The sequence below is a fragment of the Canis aureus genome, chromosome 4 (genome assembly GCF_053574225.1).
Source record: "Canis aureus isolate CA01 chromosome 4, VMU_Caureus_v.1.0, whole genome shotgun sequence".
NCBI classification, from domain to species: domain Eukaryota; kingdom Metazoa; phylum Chordata; class Mammalia; order Carnivora; family Canidae; genus Canis; species Canis aureus.
In genome coordinates this window covers 12,755,193-12,769,333 of record NC_135614.1, presented here as the reverse complement: position 1 = coordinate 12,769,333, position 14,141 = coordinate 12,755,193, and the positions used below count along the sequence as shown (strand labels likewise).

Below are 14,141 nucleotides of genomic sequence, written 5' to 3'. Positions count from 1 at the left end.
TGGTCAGTCTCTGAAACAGGAACTTGGGTCAAGAAGCCCAGCATAACTTCAGTAAAGAGTTCCTCTGCTGATGGATGAGGTTGTCAAAGTAGTCATACACTTGATTCTTTATAAAAGAAAGAAAGAACGAGAATAAAACCTGTGATCTTACTCTTTTGGTATATATCTATGGGTGGCCAGAGAAACAATGATTGATTACTGATCCTGAACTCACTGGCTAAAATAAAGTGACTTAGCTTCTGGCGGAAAATGAGGATGACCAATGCAAAACAATAGGACAGACAATACACGCACAATTTCTACTGCAGAGACATCTTCCAATTCTGCTGAAAATAGCAAAAAAAAAAAAAAAAAAAAAAAGTTTTCTTAGAAAACAAATACAGGCACAGGTTTACAGGTTTATGTACAAAGGTGTTTCCCATCCCCCCAAAAAAGACACATTTCATCTAGTAAGGGCAATACAAAGGGGTTATATAAATTTATTTTTCATATAACAATTGATTAGTTTAGAAAAATTCCCATTTTCAAAGCTTAATTCCATCTCTCATTTAAAAAAAAATCACTAAAAGGACAAAAACCCCCACAAAAAATACAATCTGTATCTGTTCTCTATTTACACATAACCGGTCACTATTAAGGCACAGATTGATTAAAAACTAACATTTATTCAAATAATCCAAATACTTTGTGCATCATATAACACTGACAACACCATATACTGTAGTGTCATATTCCCTTCATTGTATTAAGAGAAAGTGAGAAAAGTAATTTCCAGTGTTTTTATTTATTTTTAGCCACCCTATTTAATCTAGTTTACTTGGGACAGTTTTCTCCTTGGCATAGATAGTATCAAAGCCCTGTTCATAAAACCTGCATCAACTTAATAGTGTAAATTCATTCCCTCTTGCTCCTGTTGCAACTGCATGGTTGAGAAAGAGCCCTAAATGATTGTTTTGTTTTAAATTTGTAAAGAGCCCTAAATGATTGTTTTGTTTTAAATTTGGAAAGGTCTTATTAAAGGAATAAACTTTACAGCACTGAGTGGAACAGGAAACAAACCCGAATTCTTACCCTGCACTGAATGTGTAGCATGCTGTGTTCATACAGCCATGTAAGGCAGGGAGCCCCATGTGATGGTATGTGTACACCTGACATGCACACAGGAGGAGTCTGCTGTACTTGCAAAAGGAGCAATGTAGTTCTCATACCTAAGCATGTGAGATATAGTTTAGGAATGGGCATCCCCTTAGTGCTGTCATAACTGATATAATTTTATGACAGGCCCATTGTCTATGCCTTCTAGGTTACCAATATTATTTTTTAAAATGAAATGTTTTCTGTTTGTAAAATTTCTCTTCAACTCTTTTTCTTACCTTAATGGTAAGACTTAGTCATGGAAAAATGTCTGGCAAATCTTTCTGATCCCATATTTGCATGAGAGTCCCCAATTGTTATGTATGCTTATGTAATGCCTTCTGCTGAGAATATGCGACAGTGGTTTATGTCCATGTAGAAAGTCTTGAATACTGAACATAAATAAGTCATTACAGTACAGGTATTTCACAACATTTCCTATGGGAAAGTTTTCCAACAAATTAATACACTTGGAAATAATATTGCTTTGAAGAAAGAGAGGCACTTAGTGATTTTCTTCATGGATTTAAAACCCTTCATAAATCTATAATAAAATGTCCGAAAAGACCTAGGAAACAATGTTGCCTGATTTCTTGGACTTTCACAGTATAAGATAATAACAATGAATCTAGCCACTTAGAAAATAGTCCTTTTTTTTTTTTTTCTTCCTTTGGAACTCAGCTGTTTTTATAAAACTGTCACCCTGGAAACTTAAATAAAGCCTTTCTGTTCTCAACAAACACAAGTCGACTTCAAGCCGACAGATACGGTTTTTGAAAGTCCTGTGACCATATGGAGCACAGCTAGTGTGTACATGGTAAGGATAGTAATCTATTTCTCCTCTTAATGGCAACAGTGCTGTCTTGTCAGATGATTATTTGTCTTTTTTAAATAAAGTGACAATCTAGGGCTCCAGTTATTGAATGCCGTCCACTCTCTACGATAAATCTCTAGTAGATATCAATTTAATCAGTTATGTACTGTATGCTTATAATATCTAAAAATAAAAGTTTGTTATAAATAAGTGTCCTTTAGTGGCAGTATACTAAAGAATAGCCCTTTGCCTTCAGACAACCATTAAAATTATTTTAGCAATATAGGCAGCAGCTAAATATGATGACTGCAAAGGGTTAATATTGCAAAGTCCATTTGGTCTTTCTTTGCACCTGTTATGTGAAATAGGTTCATTGCTAATTGTTTCTAGGATGTTGACATCAATGAACAGAACTGGTTGAGAACCAAGTGGAGTCACATTTCCCAGTCAGAATATTCTCCACAAAACTAATAATCCAGTACCATTTCAAATAAAAATCTGACAAAAAAGTATGACTAAATCTGATTTGTACCAATACATCAGGTGACATGAAAACTAAGAGAAAGAGAGAGAGAGAGAGAAAGATAATTTCCACAGGACAAGAAATTAGAAAGTGTAAAGTGCTGAAAGACCTCAATAATTATTTTAAAGAAGTACCAGAAAATTCCACTTTGATTATTTTTAAAAATCCCCAAATCCCTAAACAAAACAAACAAACAAAAGAGCCTCTATGTTTTCTGGCATCTCAGATGTCAATTAATCCTTCATTTTAAGTAAAAAATCAGTGCATATGTTATTTAGGTAAATAAAAACAGGAAATAAAGCCCTACCCTCAAATTGCAAGTTCTGTCCGATTGCCATTTTAAAAAAAGTCATCCAAATGTGGCATTCTGTGTGATGACATAAGATCATCTTCTCTCTTTTCTTCCTTTTTGGCACAAAGTTCAGGTGTGAATAAGATGCTTTGGTCCTGATACCAGACACCCAGAGTACTGAGGACGGTGTGCAGTGAAGGCTGGTCACAGATCTCCTGTGTCCAACTTGAAAGAGTTGGCAGGTGCATGTCTGGAGGGTAGTGCTACCAGCGGCCACTGACACTAGCAATGTCTGAGTGATACTGACGGGGTAGCCTCCCACTTGCTCCGCCTTCCAGGAAAGAGGTGCGTGCACTTGGTGGTTCAAAAAGCTTTCTTCGATTTTTATTTAGTTCTAGAGAAAGAAAGAGAGAATTGTTAGAAGCTCAATGAAAAAGTTTAATAATCTACAGGACATGGCAGTAGAGCTCAGAAAATGGTGACAGAGAAGGGTTTGGAGAGAAAGTCAAATCTGGTAGCAAAAGGAAAAGTTTTAGTTGCTGGTCAAGACATTTCTGAAATGCTAGAAAGTCTGATATTAAACGGAGTACGTTGGTAGCAAGAGAACCAAGGACAGAAAATCATTTTTATTGCAGTTTGTAGACTATCTGGGAGATAGGTCAATCTCAGAACCCTCTATACTCCGGATATACAAATTAAACAGTTTGAATGATCCCAAATGTCATTTCAGAGGCAAAGGGAGGGGGCCCATCAGAGTTGATGAAAGGTATATGAGAGGATATATTACCAATGACACAGAAAATTATTATAGCTACTGAAGTCATCCATGTCAAACACTGCAGTCATTATATTATTGAAATCAGACATGAAAAGAAGACTCCAAATAGAAACATGAGAATAATGGAGGAGCACGATGAAGTGTTAAACCACAGCCCAATGGCTCCAGTGATTCATGATGCCTCTGCTCCTTGAGTCAGAAAGAGTTATATGAAGAACTGTATCAGTAGGAGTTTCCTTTGAATAAAAAAATCAACTAAGTATAAATAGCAACAGTTTAGGAAATTAATATAACTAAAAACAGCTAATACTTGAATCCAAGTTTTCAGGGAAAAACTAAGATGCTTTATTTTAATTTTGAAGAAACCAGAGTACTGAGAAAAACACAGGTTACTTTGTCTTTTGCCAACCAGAAATTAGCCAGAAAAGTAAAAACTTAATTGTAGCATCCCACCTTGTTTATCACTATGCAACTGCCCCCTTCCCCCACCACATATATTTACAAATCCTCAAACCAAATGATGTAAGTCTTGCTAATGAACTCCTACAAGTAAAAAGAATCATCACATTCTGGAAATTAGGGTTCTGAAAGCCACCAAACCCAAGTATCAAAAAATGGAATTATACAGTTGATGTGCTTAAAGTTGTCTTTTTTTTTTTCTTTTTTGGAAGGGAGTGGAGCCAGTGATCCAGCACATGCATTTGCATAGTATTCAGAGCTTTTTCAACCCCACCCACATACAATCCTCTTTCCAATTTATGGCTAACGATGGGCTCAGAACAACAGACTCAAGCTGCAGTGGGTTGGTCACGGTGGCTAAGGACAGCTATATGGCCAGATGTGCACTTATCTCCCAAGTTCTGAAAGATGAACCAACACCCTTAACTTTTCACCCTACTGCCCTCCAGAATGTAAATGTCTGCTCCATAGGGATGATACAAGAGTGGAGACCTCTACCTCTCTCTTTTGTTCACAGTTAGATCTTAGGGGAGAAGAGAAATGACAGTGATTTAGTAGGGCTTATTATAAGACAAGCACTTTACAATTTGTTTTGTCCCATTTAAGTCCTCCTTAAGGAGTAAATGATATTATCATTCTCCATTTTAGATAAGAAAATTGAGTTTTAAAAACAAAGTCCACACAGCTTTAAAATGACAGGCTGACATTCTGCCTGCCTGCACAAAGGTCCGTGCCCTGGGTCCTGGGCTTCAGTGGTCCATCCATTGAGTAGAGAAGACCAACTGAGGCATCAGGAATACAAATTTGAAAAATCAGTGGTTTCAGGTATGCTAGATAACAGAGCTATACTTCAGATTTTACCAAATTTATTTTTTTAAATAGAAAAACACAGCTTTAAAACTCTGGAGAAGCAAGGAAGAAGGTATCTGTATAAGCAAGATATATTCAGGCATAAATGGCTACCATCAAATTCCTGCAGAAACACTATAACAATGATATTCCTACTAAAAATTGAACACATGTATCTTGTTTAAAAAACAAACACAGAGATTCAGAAATCAAGACAGAATTTAATATATTTAGAGGCAACTGTAGGAGAGTTAAGAATAAATGAATCCCCTTAGGTACACAGTCTGGGAAAGTTTTATCACCTTCTAGTTAGAAGGTTGTCTTTGGCCTCCATTTTCTCATGAGAGAACCCATGAATCAGGAGAACATTCTTGTACTATAGAGAAGGAAAAGGAATGAGCGAGGTGAAACACCAGTCTTCCCTAGAACACGTAACATGTACAATTGAGCACATGAAAAAACTGGGCCACTAAAGACAAACATATTTTTAAAAAAGACATTGAAAACTTTATTCTGAAGAGTCACATCAACTAGATTTTTGAGAGAATAAAATGATCATGAAGGAATTTGTCTATTCCCTAAGATACAATTTCTGAGGTATATATTTCTAAATGTGAAACAGAGATATATATTCTAGAGATTATCAAAGATCAAGTCCTACTGAAGAGATTTTAATGTTTGTTGTTGTTGTCTTTTACATTAAAAGGCAAACTCCCTTCTGATTTTTTTCAAGAAAGCCTAAGAGATAGTTTGGGAAAATACCAACCTTTTTCTTTGAAATTCCAAGGTTCACACAATCCTGGCAGCTCTCAGGATCTTGTTGCGGGTCTGAACAGAGTCACAAACTAAAAGAATAGGTCGGGAAATGTTAGATCTACCTGAGGCCGTGGTGGGAAGTCTGTCAACAGGATGCTAAAGATCCTTTTACTTTGTCCCTGTACGTTTAGTTAACTACTCACTAAGATACTCTGAGAGAAATAAAAGAATTTTTAAAAAATCAGAGATTTGAAAAAAAAGACCATTTTTTCTCTCTGATCCATCTCTTCTAGAGATAAATCTCATCTCCTTCTAGGACATTAAAAGAGATATTTTCTGGCCCAAGATTAAAAACAGAGTAAAACCTTACACTGAAAGCACGATCCTGATCACAAATTAAAAATCTATAAAATTTTAGAAAGGAATTTTGAGCAAACTCTGTATCTAACCAAACTATGTAACCACAAGACAAACATGAGTAAAAGCTGTCCAGCTATCTTGCATCTATTCCTGGAAATGGAATGTTCTGAGACTAGAAATGGATGTCTTTGTTATCAGATGAGTTGAATTGAAAAAAGAAGCTTTTTGAGAAAGGGTTTCTCAATAAAAACTTATTCCTTGCAGAGAAAACAATTTACCAGGTTCAAACAAATACACTCAACAAAGACAAAATCATCCTTAAAATAATCAAATACTTCACACTGTGCAGATCATTCATAAAGTATCTATTCAAAGCCTCTAATTTCCTTTAAAAGCCAGAAGACCTGTGAACCCCATTGAGAGAGGTGGTCTACAGAAGTAGTATGTAACCTCAACAGAACCACACTGAGGATGATTGGAGAAAAAAAATTAGGGAAGATTCAAAACCCCCGTTTCCCACTCTTCTTCCCCAAAACCACCTGGAATACAACACAAATGTGTTCCAGAATAAAGGTCCCAATGATTCAGAGAGATCTGTTTGTTGCTGAAAGCTTTACAGAGTTTGGGTGCACAAAGAAAGAACATAATTTTCATTCTATGGTCATTGACATTCCATGAATCTCTAGTGAATAATTATCAAATTTTAGAACATACACTTTTCTGGTATATATGTGCTGGCCCACAAGCATATGTTACACTATAGGCTTGGTGATTATGTGAGTTAATAAAAATTCAAGTAGTATATTAATTTCTTTTTTAAATTAATAAAAGAATATAGACATATGATAAAGTTAATTTGGGTCTAGGAATAGCACCTTAAGGCTGAGCTTCAGTGCAAACAAGCTAAAAATTATCCTATTAACACAGGTAGTAAAAAAAGAAAGAACAAAAGAGTATACAGCTAATAAAATTCACTGTTAAAACTGTTGGTTGTTTTCACTACTGGTTGTTTTCACCTGATGACAGAGCACATGGAAGGAGAGACCTTAGAAATGTTAGGTAACCTTACATAATCATTTATTCCAACCCACCTTCATGGTTAGGAAGCCAAATCCAAGAGAGGTTTGGAAAGTCACCCAAGGACTAATGACTTGGCAGAGGCAAAGCCCAGATCTCCTTATGTAAATACAGAGCTCTTGCTATCATACCAAGCTGATCTTATGAATGAACAAGAAAAAGCATCTCCCCTGTGGAGTTTCATTAATGCAACCATTTGGGTACACAGGACGGAAGAAGACTTCTCAGACTGATGAATGCAGAACTCCATCCATGGAGGAGCCTAACAGGCTGCTCAATGGCTGAATTTCCACCCTTATTTCAAAGCTGCTCTGCTTATATCTGCTTCGGGTATAAGGTCCATATCTAAGATTTCCTGAGGGGGTTGGAAGGGGGATGCAATCTCCTGCTAAAATGAAGTGGAAAACCACTGCAGTTTTCATTTTATTTGCTGATCTGATTAGTACATCTTGTTTGGAAAGAACTTGCACTGGTTGGGTGTCACTTCTGGCCTCATAAAGGCCAGAAAATCAGTGTTTTGCAAAGGCAAAATTATTTTGCCACCACACCTGACACTTCCTTCTGCTCTTGGTGTCTCTTTTTGAGAAACTGGCACACATATAAAATTGACATTAGTGAACTTTATCAGAATTTCTTCAAAAAGTAACCTCATTATCTTGCCTCTCATATCTTCCTCATATTTCTCTATACACCTTTCTGAGGTACATGGTTATGTATCTACAGATTCCTTCACTCACCATCCAGCTTAAGTCCTCTTAAATGGCAGGTACTCAGGAAATATCCCAAGAGCATTTTCTAATACACAGAATATGCAACAGATGCACAAAAAAAGGTGGTCTGGGAGACAGACAACACTATTTTCTTTCATTCTGTAATCACTCAGGATAATAACCCATCTGTGACTCACAAATTCTATTAAAAGTTTGGGAAAAATTTAAAAGCATTAAGACAACACTGCCAGATTCCAGCTATACCAAGGATCATTCTCTTCTCTGGTTATCTCAGTTGGTATACAAGGACACATGCATTTGAAACATGACAGCCAATCAAGAATAATTATTCACTAACCCAATGATCATTGCTGAACACAACCACAAAAAGGAGAAATCAACCTCTACCCCATTCTTATGTTCTGCAAAGGGCAATTTGAGTTAGATCTTTCTGAAGAGATCTATTTTAAAGAACACTGTCAAGGCAGGTTTTCAGGCCATGCCTTGATGAAGGAGTAGTAGGGATGTTTTCAGCATTTGTTAAACTGTTAGTGGAAAATACTCTAGAACCACAACCACAAGGTGCCAGCATAGTAAGCAAGTGGTTGATGGACAGAACCAGCCCCACTGGCTGAGGCCACTGGCAGAGGTTATTCAGAGTTTAATATGTGAGTATAAGCATTTATATTCACCTGAGATTGCAAGCAGCATTTTCCTCCTGGCACCAAAAGTCGTAATTCCCAGCTCCTTCAGATCCTGATCTGTGAGAGTGAGGAATGTCTGAAGATCGATCTATGGGTGAGAAAGTAATTAATAACCAATACAGTAAGTACTTATTTTCTTGTTCACTAAAAGTTCAACTCATTATTACACATATTTCCTTTACTAATTATGTCCTGCTTACTCACAGACAGGAACAGTGGTGTCAGAAATCTAGGGGGACAAGGGCTAAGTAATTATGGCAGTGAGATGAAACTCATGATTTCAGCATAGGACTTAGGCTAAGTCAGTTTTTTACTGCAACTGAGATGAAATATTTAGGTCCCAGCACTGTGGCAGCCAGAGCAAAATGCAAACACAAATTCCACAGTTTTGGGGAACTGATAAAAAGAAGAATACATTACCTGTCCAGATGAGAGAAAATATTTCTTAGCTTTGGATTCTGAATTGGGTAAGTGTAGCTCTATAAAAAGAAACTGAATAATACCATAACTGGTATCTTCCACTGTGTTCTCCTAAGAATGATAGCAGAATTCCTAGAATTAGACCCATGGGTCACTTGGCTCAGCCCGGAAATTATCTCCAACAGTGGCATACAAGAGGTATTTTCAGGGACAATATAATTGCCCTCTCTGGCAACAGCAACAAAGTGTAGGGAAGTAGCTCAAGGATCCCACCCTTCCTTTGAAGACAGCGTGTAAGAACAAAAGATAACAGGCTCTGAAGCCAGAGAGATTTGGCTTACTATTCTGCCTCTGCCATTACCAGTGGTGGGTACTTAGAGTTGACAATATGGCACCTTGCAGGGCTCTGATGGGCTTTGAATATGACTGGAGGATTAGGCACTGGGCTCACCAAAGCGGCAAAATAACTGGCAGCTGTGGTTATTAATTATGTATTTAGACATATCATCTGTGCAAGTGGCTGAATAAATCTTCAACTTGCTTAGAATAAACTAAATTTCACAAGGTCACTTAATTGGAAATTCTTGTAAGTCATATCTGAGTATTAGGAAATATCCTCCATGAAAGAAACAGATCCAGATTTATACTTTTCATTCAGATTATATAGAGATTAATTTGAGATTTTCTGTTTTCATTTTGAAGGTATGTCCAGATCTTAGAAAACTTTTTCACTTATCATGTCTAAAAGTATGTTTTTAGAAATTCTATTAAACAGAGATTCTCTATTTCAGGGATCCTCTCTTTTTAAAGGGCAAGAAGCTTAGGGGCCAAATTATCTCCATTACAACTATTCAACTCTGCTATTTTAGCTTGAAAGCAGCCATAAACAACATGTAAATGAACAGGTACTGTCTTTCAGTAAAGCTTTATCTAAAAAATCAGACAGTCCTGCTGACCCCTGCTCTAGTTAATAATATTAGATAAAGGCAGCCTGGTTTCATATTATGTTTTCTTCCTTCTTCGAGTATTTAGGTAAGAAGTACCTTTAATCAATTTATTTCCGTGCTTCTTTAGGTAGGAAATAAATATAGATGAAAACAAATCCAGAATATAATTGAATAACACCTAATCTTTTACTTCAAAACCTTCTTTGTCTAGACAAGTTAAAATACTTCTGTCCTTGTACTTCTCAATCAACTACCCTTGTCTAACCACCAAAACTAAATAGGTAAACACAATTTTTTAATGCATTGATGAGGAAAGTGTTATTCAACTTAGAAAATCCTCATTTAAATGAATACTAATTTAGATTTAGGGAAAAGAAAACAAAATCCAATACACACATGACAACCTTTTTTTGGTGTTAAAAAACAAAAAAATTCACCAATTAAACTTAATTAGTTATTGAACCATGGGTAATACATTAAATTTATGATATAGACTGCATAATAAAAATCTTAGATTCTTTATGATGTATGTGTGCTTGGGAATTACTGACTTAATCAGATGTTCTCTAACATGAACTAAGCTAAACAAGCATGAAACTTAAACCATGTCTGGAATTGAAAAATACATACATTTATTGAAATACTCTAATTTTGTTGCACTGGGTTAGCTGTGCCCTAGTAATGGGACAGCATAAGAGAAAGAATCATTTTTAGGCGCTCTTCTCTTCTGGTCAGTGTGTAATAGGCCATGGCTGATCAGTCTGACCCAAATCCATAGTAGTAATGTTTCAGAAGACATCTCGTTTCCATCTCAGTTCAGGCAAAACCCAAACAGTAAATTAATGAATAAATTAACATAAAAAAGCATATTCTATTTTCTGGAGGAAAAGATTCGGTAACATGACGAGGATAGGGTCAAAACCCACCATAGATATTTGTTTCAGATGCTGTCATTTAAGTGTTACAAATAAAGACAATACAAATTAAAGACTGAAATTATCTTAAATATAGATTTTGTTGCTGACGGAGCCGTGAAACAAAAGTTTTTGTGAATCAATACACTGATTAGGTCTTTTAGCTAAGATTGGTGAAGGTGTGTTTTTGGGAACACAATATTTTATATTTCTGCTATCCTGTGTTACTAGTTGCACTAAATAAATAAGAAATGAGATAATACTTTTCTTAACAGCAAAAATAAGTTATAAGATTTTAATAAATGCTCAGTGAAAGCACAGCCACAGGTCAATGAGTGATTTCATTCTAGAAACCATCATACATGCAACCACAATGAAGATGCCTGGGATAATAAACAAATAGTGACTGACCTCTTGTTGCTGGAAGACATCTGTGTATTTGCCCAGGCCCAGTTTGCTAAAGAGCTCAGGGAGGTCAGAGCCTTTGAAAGAGCTGTTTAAGTTACAGCCATTGCTTCCTGTCAGTGAAGAAATGCAGTCCATGTAATTGCTACTGCTGAGATAGTGCTCCGCTGGAAGGCAAAGGAGAGATAGGCTTGAAGTGTAAATGCCCAGAGACAACATAGTTTAATTAAAAATTTTAATCACTTGAATATTTTAGATTTCATTGTTGGGCTGGACAGAGCAGTTGCTGCAGAAATACAGCAATTCTTTACTGAAACATTGGCTTTTCATTAATGAAACACTGGTTATTGCTTCCAGGGAGGCTCTTGCCATTAAAAAGCTACACTTGGGAGGCAGCAAGTCAGCAACAGTGCCTCTGTAGTTAATAATCATTAATCATCTTCTCCCTAAGCATTCAGAAACATTTGCTCTTTATAATTGATTTGATGTGAATTAAATGAGAAATTGGAAGAAAGATCCCTGGGATACAATAAAGGTATGCAGAGTTACTGTAAGTCTGGGCTCCTTTTGGAAAGCAGGATGGCCCTCTGAATCCACACTTGTGCTTTCCTGTGGTCAAAGGAACTATAGGATATTGCAATATGTAAAATCTCAATTCTGACAAAAATATAATTGGGCAGTCAGTTTGCAAAAAAGAGCACTTCTATAATTAAGAGCAAATATGAAGCGTAAGAATGGTGCTGGAGTTTCTGAATTTAACTGATGACAGAAACAAATCTGTCTCTTGAGAAAAATTCTAAGACAGCATTGCTGAACTTGCGTTGACTCTGTGGCTGATTTAGTGGGCAAAGATTTCTCCAGATTGTCTATGGTTCAGACCCAATACACGCATTACTAGGTGATGGACTCGTGAGCCATGTCACGTACTTGACCAAATACTCAAACATCTTCCATAGATGCTTGGAGAACCTAGCAGAGCTCTGCAGCCATCCCTACTTCCCTGACCAACAACTGGCTCTGGTCCATGTGGGAATTCTTCCTCTTAGATCGAAGTTGCAGCTTCAGGAAGGATTCCTAGATTGATGAGGGTGGAAGATGCACACCTAGTTAATTAGATACATCTAATCTCCTTTGGTTAATGCATTCTCCAAATCTAAGAATCCTGTTCTGCACTGTTCTGTGTGCCACTGATCACCTTCTCTGGCCATTTTCATCTCCCAACTGAGAGTGTATATACTTTTTGTATCTCAAGTGGAAAAATTTCCTGTTCAAGTTTCTCTTTCTCTTAAAAACAGATGTTTTAGGGACACCTGGCTGGCTCAGTTGGTGGAGCACGTGACTCTTGATCTTGGGGTCATGAGTTCAAGAGGCACAATAGGTATGGAGCCTTCCTAAGTATTTTAAAAAATACATACGAAAAAAATAGAAGTTTTATTTTTTGTGGGGAGAAAGTGTACAGAAAAAGACCCATGAGCAAACCCTGAGGACCTTCCACCACTTAAAGGTAAGGACCTAAAGTCATCAACCCAGTGAGATGCTGGTTTGAGGCTAACACAATGCAGAGTGTGAAGAGCAAACAGGAGTAACCACGGGAGTTGACAACATGAAGGTAACTGGCAGGATGACTGTATTATTTACTGTCCAAATGATATATTTACTTTATTTGAGAATAAAAGAGAGTGTTACTGAGAATCACACTGAAACAACTAGTATGACCAGAGATGTCTGAGGAAAACCAGACAGTGGTGTCTTTGGAAAGGGTTTAAAGAAAAATTATCTAAAACTGTGCTGTTGAATACAGTAACTACTGGCCAAATATAGCACTGAGCACCTGAAATGTGGGTAGTGGGAAATATATTATAAAATCTGTTCATACCATATTCTGAAGATTTGGTACAAAAAAGAATGTAAAATATCTTTTAAAAATGTCTTTATACTGATTACTTGCTTAAATGACAATGTTTTACATATATTGGATTAAGCAAATACATTAGTAGAATGTTAAAAAAAACTAGATGTCAAAATAAAATATTCTTAGTGGTATATATTATGGCACATAATTTCCTTTATATTTTTTTATCTTTTTATATTTTTCTTTGTCTAAGCTATTTGTAGTTTCTATATCCTCTTTTAAACTCCTTATGTTCTTAAAACATCTGACAAAAGCCAAACAACTGTGTTCTTTAATCATTGCTTTTAATTAATGAGTTCCTTTTCTTAACCTTAATCCTGAACTTCAATGCAGCTAAACTGTATAGTCGATTTCAATTATCCAGTGTTAAGTGAAGGGAAAGGAGCTAAAGACAGAAAAAGAGAGGCACAAAACAAGTTTATATTGAGCTACAGAACAGAGATCGTTTGTGATTACTATTGTCAATTCTTGTCTGCTTACCTATTTTATTATACAGCCCAGAAAATATGGGTGCTGTGACAGAAAAACCACTGGACTCATTCTGAGTCTCAATCACATTCATTCAAAGCCAAAACTTCTCTGCTTTAAACTCTTTTCTCTATTTATGCCAATTTGGCTATATCTTGCCAGTTTAAAAAAGTCAGATCTTGCTCTTCACCTTTAGTAGCTATCCACTAGGCAGACTTATTTCTATGTTCCAAGATGCTAATGTGATCAAATCCAGCTCAACTCCTTTATATCCCTTAATTTTCCTCATCATCTGGACCTTTGCATGAGCATGACTCATCCATAATTCGTTCAACAAACATTTACTGAGTGCTACTAAGTGTCAGAATTGTTAGACATTTGGAAGAAATAAATAAGGCACAGCCTAACAGAATGTTCAGACATGGGCACAAACACAGGTAATAAGTCCTTGCTGAATGAATAAATGTTTCCTAGCTTGTGGAGCTCAAATTCTCCACAAGGATAAAAGTATAACTTAGCAGTGAAAGCACAGACAAAATGCAGTGGAAGCAGAGAACTATGCCACCTACTTAACCTGGAAAAGCAGGGAAGGCTTCACAAAGCAGGTGGCGTATAATTA

At 36.4% G+C, this 14,141-nt stretch overlaps 1 protein-coding gene across 7 annotated transcripts in view; it reads right to left on the bottom strand.

Annotated features, from left to right (window-relative positions):
- Positions 1-454: 454 nt before the first annotated feature.
- BICC1 (BicC family RNA binding protein 1) overlaps positions 455-14,141 on the bottom strand; it is a 270,938-nt gene continuing 257,251 nt past the window's right edge. For 6 of the 7 annotated variants that reach the window (XM_077894588.1, XM_077894587.1, XM_077894583.1 and 3 more), the window contains 3 exons: positions 11,149-11,309; positions 8,445-8,544; positions 455-3,157 (listed from right to left, as the gene is read on the bottom strand). In XM_077894588.1, the coding sequence (XP_077750714.1) occupies positions 3,027-3,157; positions 8,445-8,544; positions 11,149-11,309 (392 nt within the window). In that variant the 3' untranslated portion in view covers positions 455-3,026. Of the gene's footprint in view, positions 3,158-5,615; positions 5,695-8,444; positions 8,545-11,148; positions 11,310-14,141 lie in introns of all 7 variants that reach the window. The other variant, XM_077894585.1, reaches the window with a different exon arrangement.